General features: G+C 39.6%; 3 protein-coding genes, 1 long non-coding RNA gene and 2 other non-coding genes across 9 annotated transcripts in view; 2 read left to right on the top strand and 4 right to left on the bottom strand.

The window, feature by feature from the left end:
* Window positions 1-22,759, top strand: part of LOC108261406 (NACHT, LRR and PYD domains-containing protein 12) — a 263,191-nt gene that overhangs the window by 162,729 nt on the left and 77,703 nt on the right. The window lies entirely within an intron of this gene.
* Window positions 4,524-7,826, bottom strand: LOC128629709 (uncharacterized). Its single transcript, XR_008394089.1, has 3 exons — window positions 7,676-7,826; window positions 7,425-7,573; window positions 4,524-7,248 (listed from the first exon to the last, which is right to left on the bottom strand). It is a non-coding gene; the product is annotated as an uncharacterized LOC128629709 (long non-coding RNA).
* Window positions 11,250-11,320, top strand: trnag-gcc (transfer RNA glycine (anticodon GCC)). The gene has a single exon. It is a non-coding gene; the product is annotated as a tRNA-Gly (tRNA).
* trnas-gcu (transfer RNA serine (anticodon GCU)) lies at window positions 12,211-12,292 on the bottom strand. The gene has a single exon. It is a non-coding gene; the product is annotated as a tRNA-Ser (tRNA).
* LOC128629656 (histone H2A) lies at window positions 19,341-20,247 on the bottom strand. The gene has a single exon (XM_053678445.1). It carries the CDS (start codon window positions 20,108-20,110, stop codon window positions 19,724-19,726), a length of 387 nt encoding a protein of 128 aa, XP_053534420.1. The 5' UTR covers window positions 20,111-20,247; the 3' UTR covers window positions 19,341-19,723.
* On the bottom strand, window positions 21,034-21,594 carry LOC128629669 (histone H2B-like). The gene has a single exon (XM_053678457.1). It carries the CDS (start codon window positions 21,431-21,433, stop codon window positions 21,059-21,061), a length of 375 nt encoding a protein of 124 aa, XP_053534432.1. The 5' UTR covers window positions 21,434-21,594; the 3' UTR covers window positions 21,034-21,058.

Raw genomic sequence — 22,759 nt, 5'->3', positions numbered from 1 at the left:
GGATTAAAGACCCGAAACACCCAGTGGCTCCAGGTTCCATTAATAATGTGTCCAAAAGCACATTGCAAGATGTATGAAAAAAACATGAAAATATTAATAATAAAAATTCATTCATTAATTCCATAAAAATCAGAAAAGTTGGCTGGACTAGAAAAAACATGCACAATGACCATTCACGCTGTTTTTTTATTTTATTTTTATTTTATTAATTACATTATTTTTGCAGACCCAGCAGATACAGTCAGGTTCATAAATATTTGGAAATTGGCAAAGTTATTGTTTTTAAAAATATATATTTTTACCACAGTATATTGGAGTGGAAATAAAATAATATCCATATTCATTCTTTCATTCCAACTCCAATATACTGTGTTCGACAGCTAAAATAATAACTTTGTCAAGTAACGAAGAGGAAACATTAGCATTGTCTGTACACCAAAAAAAAAGAGAACCTCTATGTTATGGTAGTATCAGGGTACTGGTATTGCACCTCCCCATAGTCCACCTCCTCTGTATTAAAGGTCATTTTAGATCTATAGAAAACTAGCAACTATAGAAAATATAGTAGTTTAAAAAAACAACACCCTACTACACACTCGTCTCCTCATGCTGCAAGTGCACACTGGTTTTGGCCTAGTAGGGCGAGTAAGGGAAATTGAACACAGGTTATTGGGAAAAAATAAAATGTAAATCAAGGCAATGTTCCTAAGCATACCTCCAAAGTTGTAACAAAATGGCTTAAAGACAACAAAGTAAATCTACTCGAGTGGCCATCAGAAACACCCTGACCTGATTCCCAAAGAAAATTTGTGGACTGAAGTGAAAAAGCATGTCTGAGCAATGAGGCCCTCAAAACAGTTCTGTCTGGAGGAATGAGCACAAATTACAGCAAATCATGAGAAGCTTGTGGAAGGCTACCCCAAGTTCAATCAATGAACAGGCAATACCACTAAACACTAACAAAGTGTATGTAATTAATAATCTGTCATGTACATATGTTTATAGTTGAATCATTTTCAGACATGGGTTGGTAATTCTAGACAACATGGTTCAGGTTAATTGGGAAAGACTGGAAATACAGTAAGTGAAGAAAGGAAAAGTGAAGGGATTTACAGGAAGAGATGCATGAAACACCTCACACCTATGGTTAAATGATGGGTTGGTGGTTAAATGATGGACTGATGGATTTTATGTGTATTAAATAGTGTTTTTATGAAACATCATAATAAGCAGGGAAATGAGGTAGACTGGGAAATATAGAAGTTGCCTACTACTTATTTGTGGAGGCGGGGTTTGGTTGAACACCAGTTTGTTAATGGAGGGCAGAGCCGGGGAAAGGTGAGTGGTAAGGATCTACACCTGTGCAGGATTTTGTAACAGGTGTTCTATGTTTCAATGAGCAGGATAAAAGGGGGAGAGAGAGGACAGACACAGGAGACCCACGTGTCTAGATACTTGCATAGTGAAATAAAATTCCTGAAAAGAGACATAAATAAAGAAGGAAAATAAAGAACTGATTTTTGAGCCTGCCCCATCTCCTCATTTTTGGTCCACCCATATGCAGAGATTTTTACTTAGTGTACTGTGTTCATGTAACCATAGAGATTAAAGCTGTTTATTTTTAAATCCACATTCATACCCAATCTTTTATAGAATTCACTGTAAACAGATTATGTTAAAACACACACACACACACACACACACACACACACACACACACACACACACACACACAGAGACACACAATTAGAAAACATCATTAAAAGGTAAGTAGCATTTATAATTTATTTCTTGCCATACCAGCATACCATAAAATAAAAAAAAGTAAAATAAATTATTAAACAAAACCAGCATGAATTCATAAAATAAATAAAACTCTGCATATTAAGTAATGTTCTATATTTCTCAGTTCACCTTATTCCACTGCTTCTTACAATGTTTCATAAAAACACGCACTGTAATGCACAGAAAATCCATCAGTGCATCATTTAAGCATGCAGCCATTATATCCTTTTACTTTTCCTCTCCACTTATTCTATTTTATGACTGACAATTAACCTGAGCCATGCTGTCTAGAATGATCAAACCTTCTGGTAATTTCCAAACCAAACTAATGTTCTGCCTCTTTTGTTACAGTAGCACACCTTATACAGTGGCTTGTACTGATATTATAACTAGAACACCACCATGAGAGAATTACTATTAACTTTATGACTTTAGCAACACTCAGTTCAAAAGTTTGGAGTCACTCAGAAATTGCCTTGCTTTTGAATGAAAATCACAATTTTTAAAATAACATTGATCAGAAATACAGTCATTATTATAGCTGGATTTTTAAGGGAATATCTACGTAGGCATGGAAAGGCCCATTTTCACCAACCAGCAACTCCTGTGTTCCTGTGGCACATTGTGTTTGCTAATCTGACATTATCATGTTAAAAAGTTCATTCATCATTAGAAAACCCTTGTGCAATGATGTTAGCAAAGCTGAAAACCGTTGTGCTGTTTAAGAAAGCCATACAACTGGTCTTCTTTGGGCTACTTGAGAACCTGGAGCATCAGCATTTGTGGGTTTGATTACAGTCACAAAATGGCCAGAAAGAAACAGCTTTCTTCAGAAACTCATCAGTCTATTGTTGTTTTGAGAAATGAAGGCTGTTCCATGTCAGAAATAGACAAGAAACTGAATATATCTTACAAAGGTGTGTAGTAATCTCTTCACAGAACATGACATGAATGAAGTTGTTACTTCTATCATGCAGTTCCACTGCAGTGGCTTAGTAGGTGGCTTTGTACTCAACCTATTTGCATTAAAGGAATTAGAAATCATTTTATATTAACAATATTTTCCCCTTCAAATATTGAAGCCATGGATTTCTAATAATCTGACAATTATATGAGTGTACGATATTGACCCATAGAGTAGATACAAGTAAAAATCAGATGCAGTTTGTCAACTTTGCTCATTTATTTATCATCAGTAACCACTTCATCCTGCTCAGGGTCGAGGAGGATCCAGAGTTTATCCAGGATGAATGGGCAAGAGGCAAGAATATATCTTACATCAGTCCAGGGGCAGACCTAGCAATGACACAATCCCTGGCGTTCTCATGTTTTGTACTGTCTGCATGCTTCTTCACGGTTTCTTTTTTAAAATGACTCGAACTGGTAATGAACTCTGTTTTACCAGCAATATCTTGTCCTGCTTTAGCACAAAAGGTGCAGTACATTTTCCCTTTGTCATAACGTAACCAGTCGAACTCTTGTAGCCAAGCTGATTTAAACTGTCTTGTCGGGACGAGAGCTGCAGAGACGGGAGAAGACTCAACTCGCTGCGCTTGGCTGTCATCATCTGTAAAAGATTGCACACCGATTGAAACGGGCTGGGATGACTCAAATGTCATTTGAGAACTTTCACTGGTCGAGTTGGTCTCAACATCGTGGGCATCTGATGTAGAGGAGGCAAGGTTTGGACAGGCAGGGAATGAGGAAAAAGTCTGATATTTTTCTTGTCAGCTGACTAACGTTAGTTAACTATGCAGTTAGCTAGCCTACATATAACGGATAAATTCACATTCTAACAAACTAAACCACATCAAACTAAATTAAACACCTTTAATAAAAAGGCTCAGGCAGGGTTAGGTTAGGCGATGACTCAACCCAACACTCATTGGTGTGGGAGGTGGCACAGGCACAAAACCTTGTCCTTCATTCTGCATATATTCCTCTATATGTATTTAACATTCTCTGAGAAAATATCAGTTGTATAAAAAAAAAACGGAAAAGAAATTATATATATATTTTTAATCTATATATTGTGTTAAAAACGAATTCTGCCACTTTAAAAAAAATGAATTTTCATGAATCTCATTAAAATGAATCACATGTAAATGAATCAACGTAAATGAATCACATGAAAATGTATTACTTGAATATGAATCTCATGAAAATGAATCACATGTAAATGAACCATATGAAAATGAATAAATAAATTAAAGACTTTTTAAAAAATCTGTCTAAATGTAAGACGTTTTAGGTGAGGTTAACTATTGGGGGTTGGAGGATCAGTTTAGAGAACATATTATTTGTTTCTGATGTTAAGTTCAGGGTTAGGGTTGGCCCCTGAGTTTCAACATTGGAAAAGGGAGTTTTATTGGTTAAAAATGAGGTGATTAGAGTTTATTGTTTGGGTAAGCCCCTAGATTTCAAGATAAAAAATGGTTTTAATGGTTGGAATAGAAGTTCTAATTGGGTTTAAGGGTACTGGATCTATGTTCCCCATCCCTATTGTCCAACTTGTACAGATGAAATTTAATCTGGCCCAAATTTAGGGCCGAACCAGGAAAAAGTTCCATTAATTTTGTCCATGTTCCCTCTCAGATCCTTCTTCCTATTGATTACTCCCCTCCCCCCTGAGAAGAAATGCCTTTCTCTCTATTAATATATACCCCCACACACATTTTATATATAATATTATATTATATTTATATTTTTGTGTCACGATATGGAGGTTGAGACGGATGCAAGTGCAGATTTTTCAAGTTTAATAAAGAACTAAACAAAATACAAAAGACACTGACATTGGGGCAAATCACTGTGGCAAAGACTAAACATAAACCAAAGAGAAAAACACAGCACCAGGGACAAAGGTAAAGAAAGACAAACGTGAGACAAAGAGTGCAGTGAAAACTGTGGCTAAATACACAAGTGCTTACCAGGAATGTGATCCAGGTGCAGATGGTCATGTGACTGTGATGCAGTGGCTGCTGGGAACTGTAGTACAGATTTCCTTCTCTGATTACATGACATAATGGTGTATGGTGTAATATGTGGTAATGTACGGGTATTACTCTGTGTGTGTGTGTGTGTGTGTGTGTTTATACAGAGGCTGAATGTGTTGGCCACTCTTGGGTAACTTACCCAAAATACATCAGAGCATCATCACAGCTCTCATTACTGTGGATGTCCACACCAGAGACATCGTCACCGAGCTCGTCAATGAAAGGGTACAGACGGCTACACGCCTTCTCTTCAGAGCGAAGGGAATCATGGGTGTGGTCAGATCTGATTGGTCAGAAGCTGTTAATAAATCTTTTAAAAATAACTGCAGCTCTGACAGCAGTGCATATGCAAATCAGTTCCCAGGTTTATACAGTATGAACGCACTCATTATAAACTATCCACGCTATATCGTCAGCGAGAATGCCCAATTCGTATACAGTGAGACCGTATATATATCACATGTCATTTTGTATGTGTTCACGTAGGTGGACTCGAGCAGTAACTTTGAGTGGCAGAAGCAGCTGTGCTAATACTGGGACGTGGATCTGGATAAGTGCGTGGCCAGAATGGCCCTGTATCAGTACGTCTACGGATATGAGTACCCGGGAGCCTGCCTCCGTCTGGTCATCATCCCGCTCACAGTAAAGACATGTTAACAATATGTTAAGAATTCATAATGCATAATGTAGTGCAGTGCATGTTATTATAATAATATTTATTTAAATACTATGCGTAATGCATTACGGAGGCTTTATAACATGCTTCGAATGCGTTTATCGCTCGTTATAGCTGTGTGAAAGAGTGAAGTCTTAAAGATACGTTTGTGTGTGACCTTTCCATCAGGAACGCGTTTAATGTAAAAAAAAAAAATCTTCTTGGAAATGACATGCTTGTGCTTGTTTGTGATGGTTTTTAGGACCGGTGCTACCTGTGTCTGATGGGTAACACCTCGAATAACATGTGTGTAGAAGGTGTGAGCTTGATCCTTTCACCGTTAGCCAGACAGAGCGTCTTGTTGTTGTCCAACACGGCGGTAATTTTCTCAATCCACAGGCACGTCCACAGGTACGTCACTCACCACCCACTTGTGCGTGTCGACGATGTCACTGCCGAGGGACAGTTTGATGGCACTCCACTCCAGTGTGAGAGGGTCGTCTTCACCATACAGCTCGTCCATGCTCACTGACTGCGGGTTGACCACGTCGGTCTCGATGGGCTTGTAGAAGGGATTCACCTCGCAGCCCTCTGTCTCGTGGAGCGTGCGCAGTGCGTCAGCGAGGGCACGGTACGCCGTGGTCTAACCGCCTCTTGTAGGGCCCACCAGCGAGACGCCCTGGTGCACCAGCATGGTCTCGTACAGCTGGATCACCTTGGCGGTCATGCTGGAGAAGGGTTGCAGCGCATAGAGCTGCCTCGATGTTCGACTGAAGCACGCCGTAGTCATGCACGGGGACGCCCACACCAGGAAAGAGGTCCGACTGAATACCGCTAAACGCACAAAGATTGGATTGACTCGATTGACACTAGGTTCAAGATTTTCAGATTATGGATGTTCAGATGTTCCAGGATTCTTTACTTTTCATCTGGTATAACATTACAAGGTGCTAATGTTATATACTTCAAATGCTTTAAAAAAAAGTTATATAGTATATAATTACAGCTTTTTAGTTGCAAAGAATTTGCAAATGTCAGTTAATTGTATTTCCTAATTTGTCCTGGAATTTCCTCCTAGTGCCTGATTCCAGTGATCCTGTGATAATGATAATGTTTTGTCTCTCCACTTTTGATTTTACGGGTTATTCAAATCCCTTGGTTTTGATTCTCTGGGTTAGTAGAATCCCTTGGTTTTGATTTTCTGGGTTATCAGAAATCCCTTGGTTTTGATTTTCTGGGTTATTAGAAATCCCCTGGTTTTGATTCTATGTGTAATTTGAAAACCCCTGGTTTTGATTCTATGTGCAAGTGGAATAGCCCTTTTCTTGAACATAATAGTAAGCTAGATGAGCTCTTTTTTAACCCTATTGGTAGTGATATAGTCTTCTTGAAACATATGGGTTATTTACTGGGTAAATACAATATAAATACTGGAGCTTAAGCTCAGGGTATCAGATCACTTCTGAGAATTCTCATCGGTGTGGATCTCGTGTGGTGGAATGGAACCAATAAAGCTGGACCCTTGCTTCTTCTCACTCACAACTGGTGTTTTTTTCTATCTCCCACTGGGCTCAGAGGTAGATGTGAGTATTGGCTTCTAAGTTGAATTTTAAGTGTTTTTGGGTAATAGGCTAAATTTGAGCCAACACCTTTGATACTCCATATGTAAGCTTTGGCGTTCTTTACTATTTATCAATTTATTTTATTTTAAGTTCTGCGTCATCCTTGAGTAACTTGTGCAGGTTGGAGTATCGTAGCGCTCTAATCAACACCACGTTCTCACTCAGGTGTGGGTCCTCTCGCATCAGAGACCTGGAACACACACACACACACACACACACACACACACACATACACACACACATTCTCGATTTATTCCAGCAAGACATCTGTTACATTTATAGATAGTTTTAATTAACAATTTAGAAAAAACAATGGATGAATCTAATCTAATCTAATATGTTCACCCTGTTCGTAGACGGACATACCCGGCCATGACGATAACAGAGTTGACGACTCTCATGCTGAAGTCGTAGTGGTCCTGCCGGGAAAGCTGCTTGCTGCACAGCTTATACAGCTGAATCATCTTCTTCGCCAGAGTCTCACTGGACTTGAAGCCCTCAGCTCACAAGTCCACCTACAGCAAAAAAGACAACGTGAAACGGTTCTGTAATACGCTAGAATACATCCGGTATTGCGTTCATTACATAATGTAATGAATGACGGCACCCGAGCACACCTCTGCGATGACGGCGTGGTCGGGCACAATCATGGAGACGGATCTGAAGCGGCCTCCAGGTTGTCCCGGAGCTCGGTCCTGCCTGCGTAGCCTGGGTTCATCGTGATTAAGGCAGCTTCCTACAAATGGAAGCAGGGGAAATGATAACGATTCAAACCCTTGCTAATATTCTGAAATTGATTGCAACACTGAATGAGTCTGTTCCAAGAATCAATTCAGCACAAATCTCGAATTAAAGGTTAGGGGAACAACCCGCAATATTAAGTACATAGGATCATTATCATGATTAACAGGGCGATTCCTAATACCTGGTGTCAATTCGTAGATACCAGGTAATGGGAATAGAGTCGATTCAAAGGAATCAAGCTTTGGAGTCGACTCTATAGTCATTGTGAAAATGGAGTCAACTCCAAAGCTTGATTGTGGGGGAAACATGACTGAAGAACCTTGATTTCTCAGTTTGTGAACAATCCCAAAGAAATAGTCGGGAGACGCAGAGCGTTTGGCATCGTTGTGACAAACGCTGATTCTCACAGCTTTTTTTTTTGTTTTTAATTACTCAACAACTAAGATACAAACCCCTTGTATATTCCTTCACTTTCATCTTTCACTACTTTTTTTATTTTACATTTTGTTCTGATTCTTTCCCCCTGAATGTCTGGCTAGAACTTTCTGGAACTGGGAGCTAATGCTAAATTTAATGTTCTGTTAGAAAAGACAGCTTGATGTGTGATTTCATTAAATTCATTCGATTTAAATATCTTGTCTTTCTAAGAAAAACTGCTGATTAAGCAATGCACTATACCATATTCATGAGAAAGTAGAATGTTGTATTTGTTATTTGACGTTTGTGTAAATTCAAAACGTCGTTTTCAGCTAGTGATTAAAGAATCGGTTCATGAGTCATCTTTGTCAGATATGCTGGTGGCGCTTTCTGATTTTAGTCATTTAACCATTCAAAAGAGTTATTTGTGTGTGGAACAGTGTTGCATTGCACCCGAGAATACTGCAACCTGGAATGGAAAATAAGCTTTATTTTGTTCCAACACTTTTTTGTTGTTGTTGTTGTTGCTGTTATTGTTGCTCCAAAACTGAAAAGTGTTAAAATGGAAGCAGAAGTAAGTATAGCTTCTTAAATTGTGTAGTGTAACGCAGTGTTTTTCAATCTTTTTTGAGCCATGGCACATTTTTTACATTGGAAAAATCTTGCGGCACACCACCAACCAAAAATGTTACAGAATGACACTCTGTAGCCTAATACAGTATATATAATTACAATATAGTTTCTCAATTTATTTATACTCACTCAGTGTGAAACCAGGGCCTGTTTAGATGAACACAAAGCCGATATCCTGGCAGGAATTGAAGAAAGGCATACACGAAGCTCTTCTTCAACGGCTTTCAGTCTCTCTCTGTTTTTAGTTTTTATAGCAGTTAGGCTTGAAAAGCTCAGCTCACACACATATGTTGTGGAAAATTGGAGCAATGTCAAAACTTTGTTGGCCAGAATGGGGAACTCCTTGGCAGCAGTCAACCAAAGACTGTCCAAAGGAAGTTCAGCAAATCTTAGCTTTAAACCACGATCTTGTTTCAGTTCAGTTAGTTCCTCCTGCTCCTGTAAAGTTATGTCCTTTCCAATAGCAGTCAAGGCATTCAGTGGAGGCTGAAGAGAAATAAAATGACAACTTCTCCTCAAGAGTTTTCAGATGTTTACCTATTACCTCGCACAGTGCAGCAGGGTGATCTTGCCGTTCCACTGTGAGTGGGAAGATCTCAAGGTTGGCACTTTGCACATGTTGTTGCCAGAGGTGCACCTTTAAATGGAATCCATTTATTTTATCCATGCTTGTAAGCAGGTTCTCATTTCGGCCTTGCATCCGTGTGTTCGGTTCATTCAGATGATGAAATATATCTGCCAGGTATGCCAGCTTTGCACACCACTCATCACTTGCAAACAGATTTGAGTAATTAGACCTCTTGTTTGTCAGAAACACTTTAAGTTCCTCCCGCAGCTCATACACACGGGCCAGCAACTTGTCATGCTACAACCATCGGACCTCCGTATGGAGCAATAAGGCTTTATGCTTCGCTCACATTTCCTCACACAAAGATGCAAATATACGACTTTTCAAAGGTCGTGTCTTTACAAAGTTCCCTATGTGCACAACATCATCCACCACAGGAACTAGTTCTGCTGGTAAAGTCTTTGCAACGAAGGTGTCACGGTGCAGAAAACAGTGTGTAACAATAAGATCTTTGTTTCTTTCCTTCACTCTGCTAACGAAGCCTTAGGTGTGCCCGACCATGGCTGCAGCTCCATCAGTGCAAACACTTGTGCAATTTTCCCACTTAAGTCCTCCCTGGTCAAGATATTCTGATGTGACCCAAAAAATTTCCTCTCCTGTTTTTTTTCTGGCAGTGCCTTACAAAATAGAACTTTTTCTCTAATGGCATCTCCATCCACAAAACGCACATTGGCCATGAGCTGAGAATTTCCTACTGATGCGTATCTTTTCCAAAACATGGCTTTCGATGTCTTGAAACATGTCATCAGTACGTCTGGCGATTGTGTTATCTGAGAGCGGGAGTTTAGATATGTCTTTAACTGCGTCAGGGCCGAGCATCTCGTTGACAGTGTCTTTGCAGGCAGGTAGTATTAACGTCTCTGCCACAGTGTGGGACTTTTTTCATTTAGCTACAAGTTCAGCAACTAGCTTTGAGGGCTTTCTAATTTACCTTTGTGGTTTTTCTCATTAATGTTGCCTGTTTCGGTGTTTTCACGCAGGCAAACAAAATAGTCCATCGGCTTGTTTTGAAGCGACGGGTGTTTCACTTGGAGATAGCGTTTAAGGTTGCTTGGCACCATGGCGCTATTGGACAGCTTCTCGCCACACACCAAGCATAATGGAGTCGGGGTCATCTCATCGCTGGTGAAAGTAAATCCTAACGAAAGATAACTTTCGCTGTATTGCCTCGAGCTCACTGTCTTTGCTTTCTTTTTACCACCACTCATACTAGGCCCTTCACCTGGGTCACAGTCTTGTCCAGGGCCCAGTTCGGAGTTTGCATGTTTCCTTTTTAAAAACTTCTCCATCAGTGCCACCACGACCTGTCGCATGCGTCACTAATTCTCTTGTCTCTAAGAAGGTAGGAGGCAATTACCTACTGCCACCTAGATGAATATTACATTACTCTGCCAGTCACTATATTACAGCACAGACACTCAACCATGGCTTATTATTTGCAGATAATAATGAATAAATAAGAATTTTAAGACTAAGTGAAATTGGACAATTTCTCAAGGCACGCCTGACGATCTCTCACGACACACTAGTGTGCCACGGCACAGTGGTTGAAAAACACTGCTCTACGGTATGTAGACTGTATTACATGCGTGTTGAGCAGAGAGGAGATATTATAATATTATACAGTATCTGGAAATATAGTGTGTGACTGCTGCTGAAATAAGGAAGAGACTTAGGATTCTCCTTTTCAAATCTGAAACCAAATTGCTGAACAGCACAATACTTACCTGAACAGCACACTCTGCGAAGTCTTTAGTTATTTAAACTAAGCATTGGTGGTTCAGTGGTAGAATTCTCGCCTGCCACGCGGGAGGCCCGGGTTCAATTCCTGGCCAACACAGAAGTGAGTTTTGAAAGTTAAGCCTTCACCAAAAGAACATTACAAGCCTTATCATTTCTGCCCAAACTAGACCAACTCCATAGGGAGGGTAACCATGCTCGTGAATTTCCTTCATTTGAACACAATCTGTCTGACTGTGGATTGGTGGAGTCCAAACACTTTAGAGATGGTTTTTTTTTTTTTTTTTTTAACTTTTCCAGCCTGATGAGCATCAACAACTCTTTTTCTGAGATCCTCACAAATTTCCTTTTTTCATACCATGATACACTTCCACAAACATGTGTTGAGAAGATCAGACTTTGATATATCCCTGTTCTTCAAATAAGACAGGGTGCTCACTCACACCTGATTGTCATCCCGTTGATTGAAAACACCTGACCCTAATTTCCCCTTCAGACTAACTGCTCATGCAGACGCCAACAATGTCTGCACCATGCACGCTTCCTTTACAGAATGCGCTTAAGCAAGGTCTTTACGAGAAAAATGGGGTCCAAACCCACATGGGCTGTGCACAGCGGATTGGCAGTTCATCACCTTAACCTCTTGCTGACATAGCTCACGCATATGAAATTACATCCCGGTGTGTGGAGCAAAAAAGAGGTTTCGGTGCAGGTTCTTTGCCACTGTCGTCTGCACTGCGGAATGCGTTCTGCGTTGACGAACCTCCAGAGACGCCAGAGCCTTACAGCAGCTGTGGCCAAAAAAGCATTGAAATACAGTTCACAGTTGCGAAACACGTAGCCAGAGTGCTAGCTTTTCACATTTCTCCACCCTCTCTAGTGCTAGCTCAGGGACCTGTACAAAGCTTCCCATTTGTAGGCCTTGTAGGTGTGAGACAGACTGCACAAAGCCAGATATTGCTGGAAAGAGGAGGCAAAGTAACAAATTTGCGACGAGGATGGGATTCGAACCCACGTGTGCAGAGCACAACGGATTAGCAGTCCATCGCCTTAACCTCTCGGCCACCTCGTCCAAGGCCCGCTGCTTCTAGACTAGATGACTGTTTCTCAAATAGATTTTATTCAAGTCTTGAGGTATGAGCTGTGCCGTCATATAAACTGAAGGGGGACGATGCGGCAAGACGGCCCAAAGGTCTCACAGAACGGGACAATTCCATAGTTGAGCCGTCGCAATGCAATCCAATCCTTGGTCGGCTAGGTACCGACTACCTATGGACTGCCCATCTCAGCGAGTTAAATTTCTTTGGAAAATTTAACTTTTACCCATGACCCTGAGAAGGATTATGTGGTATAGACGATGGATGGATGGAAATGTAACTTTTATCCTTACCTGGATATACACAACGACTGTGGAAAAGGGGGGCATGAATTGGGACGTTTGTGAGGCAGCATGCTGTGGCCAAAAAGCGTTGAAATACAGCTCATGGTTGCGAAACACGTAGCCACAGTGCTAGCTTTTCACATTTCTCCATCTCTCTCAAGGATATTCAGCTGGCCTGCCGTATTCGCGGAGAATGCACTTAAACGACAACTCCGTCTAATATACACAAAGGCTCTTTTAAGAGTCACTTCATCGTCTCAGAAAACAGCTAATTTTATTTCTTGGGCTGTTTGAATATTTAGATAAGAGAAGGGGACACACACACACACACACACACACATATATATATATATATATATATATATATATATATATATATATATATATATATATATATATATATATATATATATATATATATATATATATATATATATAAATGCTTTATATTTCTATCAACATATAGAAATGTTTATTATTCGTTATTAATGAGTGAACTTTATTATGATAAATATACTGCTATGTATATTACATAATGTTATTTGTTTTTTATAGATGATGATGAACAGTGCAGAAGAGCCGTGTATTGTCCTTAGGTGAAAACTAGACAATGCACAGTAATAACGCCGATGAGCTGTGTCTGTGTACAGTAGCCCAAATCTGCCTTCTGTTCCAGGCGGCGTTGTGTCTTGTGCTGGATGGAGCTTGACTGCCCTCGTGTGTCCAGTTTAAATATTAGAACGTGGTATGGAGAGAAAAGGATATATATATATATATATATATATATATATATATATATATATATATATATATATATATATATATATATATATATATATATATATATATATATATATATATATATATCTGTGTGTGTAAATGATGTAAAAGGCTTTCTATCAACATTATAAAAAGGTTAGTTATTAATTTTGTATTTTTAGTATAAATATAGTGCTATGAATATTACATAGTTTGTTTTTATAGAAGAGCCGTTAATTGTGATTATGTCAGAACAATACAATGCACAGTAATGAGCTGTGTCTGTAAAATAGCCCAAACCTACCTTCTGCTTCAGGTGGCGTTGTGTGTTGTGCTGGATGGAGCTTGACTGCCCTCGTGTGTCCAACCTTGGGAATGGCAATTTCCCAGCAGCGGTATTCTGTCATAAGAGTACATTTGTAGTTAGGCCCGAGTAGGGTAAGAAATATTACATGGTTTATATTACTGTGTCCCCTTTTTAACGCATTCATGATCATTATTGTATACATTACAAAGATAAAGGTAATGTTCTTCCCTATTTGTGGATATTCTCGAAGTGAAATAGATGAGGCCACCTAGGGAACACTAAGTTATCTAGGAGCAGTGATGAGAATGACATGTCTAATAACATTAGAAATACATTAATAATGTTATTATAATCGAAATCAAGGTGTGCACTTTAACATTATAAAATATACATACACAGCAAAATCCACAGAAACAACACTCTATTGGAGTTTCATTTCAACACTTTTAAAGTGTCCGGAGGGGTCCACACTCCACAGTGTCATTTTAACACTTTAATAGAGTTCACATCAACTCTTTGTATAGTTGAAATTGAACACTACTCAAGTGTTAGTTTCTCAACACCAGTGTGTAGTGTTAGAAATTAATTCTCATAGGAGTAATTCATTAAATCTCATAGTGTTAATTGCATACTATTAAATGAGTTGCCTCTAACACTATAAAGTGTTAATATGCTACTGCACAATTAAAATAACATTCAAATGATTACAAATCTAAAAGGCAAATAAAGAAAAAAAAAACAGTTGGTTGCTTTATAATAGTTTTCTTTTTTTCAAGGGCGTTAACATTACTGACCCCTCAGGTCAAGGCTTTCTAAATATAACAATTGGGCACTATGTACTCTCTTTGATTATTCTCATTAGAGCACTGCTGATCAAATGGCCTAAAGTGTGTCAGTTCGTTCACAGAGATGACAGAAAACTCATCCATTTGGTTATCTTCTATACAGTATGCATTGAAGTGGTCATCATAGTACATCGTTTTTACATTGCAGGAAATAATGAAAGCACTCTCTTCATATATTATTATATCACAGATCTTTTTGAACACAGGGAGATCATAGGTACATCCAGTGCATATGAACACACCAACCTGATACTCAGTACCATAATGTCTGACCCACTTTGTACTTGTAACACTCAAACAGGCTTCTAAATATAATGTCTGACTGAGTTCTTCACCACCTTGCAAGTTACAGATGGTTTTTGATGTAGGACCAAATTCAAACCTTCTAAAACAATCATTTTCACAGTTAAATGCCAATTGACGTTGATGTTGCTTTACTAATGATTTAATGAGATTCTTGAAATTTTTGCCACATCTTTTGAAAATATGGTGCTTAGCTTCAAATCGCATTCACCACATATGGATAAGAGGGCCATTTTTTTTTAATGCATCTCAGATAGTGCATCATCAAGTGGTGCTTGGGAATCGACGTCTTGTCAGGAATCAATTCTTTGAATAGAGTATGGTGATCACAGATCAGATGTTTTAAGTAACATATCATCCCATCAGTTATGGTGTAGGAAAACACTATATTGACAATCTGCATCAAAAGTAGGAGAAAGTTCCAGTGATTGTTATTCCTTTCAATGACCACCAAATATCAGTGGAGTGTTGTGCAGAAGACACCATGACTGTATGGCATTCAAACCCAGGTGTTTGCCCATATCATCAATTTTTAACCCACTTGGTTTGTTTTTACGGTCTGTGTAACCATAAAGCTGTGCACCCTGTTTAACAAGGTACTCAAAAATCAGTTTAAGTTCATACTGTACCACACCCTCTAGCAGATCATGCATGATGTCAACAGCATAGTTATCAGTACAATGGAAATACTCTAAAGAATTGAGCGCACATGACTTTTTGACACCATATATTGACCGCAGTTCAGGATTTTCATTTAGTGCCTTACAATGTTCAGTATGAACCTCTTTGGAACGAAAAATTAACCCAGGATGATCTTCAGTAAATATAGATTGAACTTCTTCCTTACTAATTAAACAAAGCCTACAGAAATTACTTGCACTGTAAGATTCCCAGCAAGCCATTTAAAGCCAAATTATCTCCTGTTACTTGAATTACTGAGCCAAACAATGGTTGTTCAAAACAAGGAAGCTGTATGCCTTCGGTTTCTTAGATTTTCAGGTCATCAATAAGGGGCTTTAGTATCACATCAAAACCATATGTCTTAAGATCTTCCATGTAGAATCAAGCTGCAAGATGTACATTAATCAGTACAGAGTTACACTTGGGTGGAAGATTTTTTTTTGAGTAAAATAGATACAACCAAGTTTGTGGATCCCCCTCTTGGAACCTAGAGGGTTAGCAGTTTCAAAATCGTTGTGATAGAGTAGAATCTGAAAAGCGTGCTTTTGCTGTGAGAACAGTGCATGGTTTTGGAAACACGACCCATCATTAATGTCTTTGTAAACTCCAACTTTGTAAACTTGGGCGATCATTTGAAGATTCCGCCTCATATTCTCCCTGAGTGGAAAGATCCTGATTAGTATCAATCTCCTGATCCATAGTGTGACTATGTACCTTGCTGAGGTGTTTTCGGAAGCCACTATAAGTACAAAATGATAACAGGCGACCTGGCTCTCCACATTTGAAATGTAACTTTTTGCTAGGATATAAACCATGTTGAAATTTTAAATGTTGACGAAGAACCAAACAAGTTCTGAGGTGTTCTTTACATTCAAAACATATGAACATCTTCAAGGCAGTTAATCTCGCTGCAGCAATCGTGCTCGAAGTTCTTTAACACGCAGGCTCTCCATTGCTCTTCCGACATCGATGTTATATATAGTGGTTTGGATAAATGTGTAGAAATCACAAAGAGCTTCACCATATGAGAAACTGAAGACATAGTGAGCTTTGAACAGTTCATCAAAAGCTGCCACTGATGTGTGCGCCTTACATGGGATCGCCTTTTGGTCGATAATAATGTAGAACTTTGGGATATCCTTCTTTCGCTCACCGATGTAGAGGAGAAATGGTTGTCTTGTGTCAGCACTCTCAATGAAGGTATTCACACTGGCTCCTTCCTAAAGGTCAGCAAAGGGACATAAAATAAATATGAAAATAAAACTCTTTGCATGTTTTTTACATTATCACTAGCACCGTCACATCTTGTTTGTAGGTGGAGTAAGCAAAATGAGATGCAGGTCTCAGAATCCCAAAATAACCTACACCTCAAGAGCTCCTAAAATTAAGATCTGATGTTTAAATATTAACTTTTGCATACCTTAAAATAGCTCACAAGATGGCTGGTTGCTTGAGCTGAACTGATCTTGGATGTTTTTTTTTCCTGGCCTCTTGAGGTTGGAGGGAGCAGATGCAGCTGCAAAAGGATTGAGGACATATCGCTGTCCCATCGTAAAGACATCAAAAATAATTAAATGATCTCTTTTTGATAATTTTTTTAAAGACTGGAACATTTTTAAAATACAAAACAGTTTATACTGACCATTTTAGTCCTCAGATTCAGGTTCAGTTCCTGACAGCAGCTCGCCCATATTCTTAAGAGTCTTGCAGTCTGCAATGATGTTTGGCTTGAAGAATATTGACCACTTTGCCAGGAAATTCTGAGACACTTCGTGACCAAACATCATGGAGAAATCGTGGTCGATCTTTAAACAAGGTTTATACAGGTTTAAACATAACGGACATAAATGGATAAAAGGTCAAATACTAAAAATTAAGATCTGCTGTGTTATTTATGCATACATTTGGGATATAAAAGATTAGAACGTTGAATTTTTCAGTTTGGACCGGCCTGTTGTTGTTATGGTGATCATTGAACAACTCCTTTCTCTGCTGTACCAGTGAACTCCTTTAATAACTACAGAGAAGGTCATTTCCTTTTCAAAACTACTTCCAAAGCTAAATATTTTCTTACCAATCCGGATACAGCAAGGAAACGAGTGAACAAATCCAGGACAGAAGATGATGCATCCTCACCGACTATCTTCTGTCAATACTGGAAAGTCGCTCATCTTCTCATCAGTGAAATATCGTATTGTAGATATCGCCTCCCTGCACTCCTCACCAAATCGCTGTTGACAAGTTAACTGAGATTCTTGTCTGTTTTTTGTACCGTCCTGAAGAATAGTCTTGGAATGACACCGGGAGCTAGCACAGGTGTTATGTTGAACTGTCTTGATCCTCCATGCAATGAAGCCAGTATTACCCTAAAGGATCATAGTAGTGTTCCTGTTTAAGAAAAGACCCAAACAGAGGCATCTTGTTCTTGGCTTCAAGAATGAATTACTCAACACAATAAGTTCACACAATGACTATATAAAATTACAAAAAACAAGTGGAAAATACAAAGCTGAGCAACCTATAAACACTCATCTAAAACAAGATCATTTTAACTTTAAAACTATAAAAGGGAAGAAAATATAAACACACACACTGGTTTGGGTTTTCAGACAGAATACAAGAACTTACATATCCATGTTTGGAGAAAGGATCTTGGAGGTGTGGAAAAAGTGTCACAATTCCCAGTGCATAACTGGTCCTCACACTTGACCATGGAATCATCCTTTCAAAATAAATCAATTTACTTTGCAAGTGTGTATGTTTTGCAAGAAGTTAAAGGATAAATTCCCCTTTTATAGCAACACAGAATATCATTCTTTAGCTGCGTCACATGAATCTGTTGTGATGACAAAGGGAGGGAAGTGACCTCCAATTCTTACCCATGTAGCTCTAACATATGCCACACGTAAACAGATGGTGAACGTCCTGGTTGCAGACATGTTTGTGTTCTGAGTGTCAATCCAAAGAGTGAGGAAATCTTCAAGGAGTATGAAAAGACCAAAACACTATCAACTTTCTGTCAAAACATCTTACATCGTTATGACATGCTCATGGAAATTTAAGAGGATTTTTAATGCCTTTCCTTTATGCCGAGAATACATTTACAAAACACTTCTACAGATAAGTATCAATAATAAACAATTATGTAATTGAGGATTTTAAATGCATTTATTCAAAGCTTACCTGTCATGCTTCATTCTGCTCCATTTACCCTGTTGGGTTCCTCCTCTTTCGTGTGGACTCCAGGACAATTGTGGAATCTAATGAATGGGATGAAGCTGGAGATAGTGGAGTCAGTACAGAGGAGGATGCTTGAACTGAGACCAGCTGAACATCCAGATCTACAAAATCACAGACAGAACAAAATCAATTTAAATGTACATGTATTTATCAGTAACAAAAGCATTTCAACAAATACTTAAATGGTTACATAAAAAAAATCTAAAGTATATTATCTTCATTAAGTACTTTCCATATACGAATAAGATGTACGTAACGTAATGATCAATAGTATAGCAAATGATAATAGTTTGAGATCCTTCAAAAAGATATTTTAGACTCTGCTCCTAGGTAACTTCATATACACAGATATATATCATATAAACAGAATAAACTGCGCGCGCGAACGCGGCCTTTTTAAGCCATAATGCCGCCCTGCGCTGATTGGGCGTCTCGAACGCGCTCGTCTGCTATTCGATAGAACGTTTTACGTCACCTGTTGACTATTGGACCCTCTTCTCTGCCACCGTTCGAAACACAAGACGCCCGCCACTATTCTATTGTATTGGCGCTCTCTCTAACACAAATGCTTTGTTCATTAGGAACACACACAACGCCGTCATAAACCATTTTCACTCCTCAGACTTCATTTAACCAGCACGCTAACTGCTACTGTTCTTATAGTCATTACTTAAATATGGTATCAAATCATGACTAGAAAATTATCAAGTCCTTTTTTTAATTTATAAATATGCTGTCTTAAAAGTGCACTTTCACCCCTTAGATTTCATTTAGACAACATGCTAACTACCACTATTATTACTACTACTACTTAACGTTAATCGCATAATTATTAGCAAAGTATAACGCTTGTGTTTTCATTTCAAACGTGCTGACTTTCTAGTGCACACTTTCAGTAGAAAAACGGGTGTAAAATTGCACTTTTGAAGCAAAGATGGTGGCTCTTAAAAGAGCCTTTGGGTACTGACAAAGCAGCAGTGGACGAGTTTACTTAGTCTTGACGGCCTTCTCGGTCTTTTTAGGCAGAAGCACAGCCTGAATGTTCGGTAGCACACCACCCTGAGCGATGGTCACTCCGCCGAGCAGTTTGTTCAGCTCCTCGTCGTTACGCACGGCGAGCTGCAAGTGGCGGGGAATGATACGGGTCTTCTTGTTATCACGGGCGGCGTTACCGGCCAACTCCAGGATCTCAGCGGTCAGATACTCCAACACTGCGGCCAGATAGACCGGAGCGCCGGCACCGACGCGCTCGGCATAGTTGCCTTTACGCAGAAGCCTGTGCACACGTCCCACGGGGAACTGAAGTCCAGCCCTGGATGAACGAGTCTTGGCCTTAGCTCTAGCTTTTCCGCCGGTTTTTCCTCTGCCACTCATCTTGATGCTCAAATCTGTTCTAACAACTCCGAAATAAACGTTACACCGCGAGCTCTCCGTGATATAGACAAAACGGCCACTCTCTTATTCGCTAAGAACGCAATGGCAGATTAGCCAATCACAAACAGGCCGTCGAATTCCAGCGTCACCCCTCCCACCACTGTTTGTGCTTATGTGTGTGTGTGTGTGTGTGTGTGTGCGTGTGTGTGTGTGTCAGAGAGAGAGAGAGAGAGAGCGCGCGAATGAAAACAGACAGAAGGGAATATTCATACAAAAGCACGAAGTAACAACTATATACTGAATTTATTTATTCTTATCATTAACATTGATTTATTATGTATCAATATGTTATCCTACATATTCTGTGATCGTTTTGGAGATCAGGAATGACGTTTAGGAATCACGATCAGGATTCTATTCTACTGTACTAAAATCAGCATCAGCTTGTGGCTATGTGTACATGATATGTAGGAGATATGCGTATCCATACTATTGTATGTTTCTAACGTGTATTGCTTTGATTACATAAAGCTTGACTGAAAATGTTGCTCTTTAAAGGAAAATATGGGTGGCTCTTAAAAGAGCCGTTTAAGGAACAAAAGCATGAAAGAAACAAGCGTCTCTACTAGAAAACCATTTTCAACTACTTCCTGCTGCTACAATCTTAATACGAATAATTTTGTGTTGCTAAAGTCCCATTCTGCATTGCTCAGATTATACAACCCCCGAAACCGTGCTACAACCCTGTTTAGATTTACTCATCTCTGCATTTAGCAGACTGCTAGAATTACCCAAAAGCCTGAACATCCCCGGGAGTGCAGCGCTTCAGAAGTCCCCCTCCCTCTCACACACACGCACAGCGAGAGAGAAAGCGAGATTACTCTTTGTATGAAAAGTGGGTGGCTCTTAAAAGAGCCGTTGGGTTGATGAAGACGGCGGTAACGCGCTTTACTTGGAGCTGGTGTACTTGGTCACGGCCTTTGTGCCCTCGGACACGGCGTGCTTGGCCAGCTCGCCAGGAAGCAACAGGCGCACGGCGGTCTGGATCTCCCTCGAGGTGATGGTGGAGCGCTTGTTATAGTGAGCCAGACGAGAAGACTCACCGGCGATGCGCTCAAAAATATCATTCACGAAGGAGTTCATAATGCCCATGGCCTTGGATGAAATGCCGGTGTCAGGGTGCACCTGCTTCAGGACCTTGTACACGTAGATGGCGTAGCTCTCCTTCCTGGACTTTCTGCGTTTCTTGCCTCCTTTGCCGGCCGTTTTGGTCACGGCTTTCTTTGATCCCTTCTTGGGCGCAGTCTTGGCTGGATCGGGCATGATGCTGCTTCTCGAGTAAACGAACAGAAAATGTTTAGCGCCCGCCTCGCGCCCGCTCTATTTACAGACCCACATGCTAATGACGCCCACACAAGACACCTTTTTTTGATTGGACAAAATTCGATACCTCCTACTGCACTCTGCTTCCTCCCTCCCTCCATCCATGCTTTCTCCCTCCTCCTCTACGCTTTGTTTCCCTTCCCACCCTTGTACTTTCAGGACAACGTGCACTATAGAAAAAACAATTGGCTTGAGAAAAAATCGTTTTATATTATATATGCATGTATGTATGCGTGTGTATGAGAGAGAAATATAGAAGTAAGTTTCTACTAAAATCAACAACTAAATCGTTTTAATCAAACAGGTTATAATATTTAATACTGTGCATATACATAGTTTATTACAAAACATACAAAGAGCTACCATTTACGCTACTTCTGTATAGCGTTTGAGACCTTATGCTTCATGAAAGAAAAAGGCTTTTTTTCACACACGGAACAGCTCTTTTTCTAGACATGTGGGTGGCTCTTAAAAGAGCCGTTGTATTCGCGAAGTTCGGTGTTAGAGCGTTTAACCGCCGAAGCCGTACAGGGTGCGTCCCTGGCGTTTCAGGGCGTACACCACATCCATGGCGGTCACGGTCTTTCTCTTGGCATGCTCGGTGTAGGTGACGGCGTCGCGGATCACGTTCTCCAGGAACACCTTCAGCACACCGCGAGTCTCTTCATAGATCAGACCAGAAATACGCTTTACACCACCACGGCGAGCCAGACGGCGAATAGCCGGCTTGGTGATCCCCTGGATGTTATCGCGAAGCACCTTGCGGTGACGCTTAGCGCCTCCTTTGCCAAGTCCCTTACCACCCTTGCTTTTTTTTTTAATGAGTTTTATTGAAATTATGCAAAATTCACAATCTTACACAAGTCATATTCAGAAAGAAAGGGAGAAAAAAAAACTTACATAGTTAAAGTACAATTACACGCAAATATTGTCCCACACTGAAGAGTGTTTAAACCAAGATGTGCTGCTTTTTAGTCTTCTTAGCTCTTTTTGAATGTCCTTGAATACAACATCACTGGATATAAACGTTTGATTTATAGTCATTCTGGACCTTGTTTTCCAGAGTTTAGATTTAGTCAAACATATTATGAACCAAATGAAGTCATGCTGAGTCTTGCTACAATTTTCTTTAAAAATGCCATAGAAAATTGAGTTCATATTTATTTCTATATTGAGACCAATGATTTTTAATTTAGCCCATGTTTCTTTAGCGCGATAACACTCTAACAGGAAATGTTCGAGTGTTTCCTCTTCATTACAGTTAGG

This window comes from Ictalurus punctatus, unplaced genomic scaffold, assembly GCF_001660625.3.
Source record: "Ictalurus punctatus breed USDA103 unplaced genomic scaffold, Coco_2.0 Super-Scaffold_100, whole genome shotgun sequence".
NCBI classification, from domain to species: domain Eukaryota; kingdom Metazoa; phylum Chordata; class Actinopteri; order Siluriformes; family Ictaluridae; genus Ictalurus; species Ictalurus punctatus.
Note: the sequence above shows the minus strand (reverse complement) of the source record. Positions and strands in the feature narration are given on the sequence as shown.

What these genes read in the sequence shown, in the direction of transcription:
- LOC128629656 (XM_053678445.1), bottom strand. Translation starts at nt 20,110, where the DNA reads ATGAGTGGCAGAGGAAAAACCGGCGGAAAAGCTAGAGCTAAGGCCAAG.
- LOC128629669 (XM_053678457.1), bottom strand. Translation starts at nt 21,433, where the DNA reads ATGCCCGATCCAGCCAAGACTGCGCCCAAGAAGGGATCAAAGAAAGCC.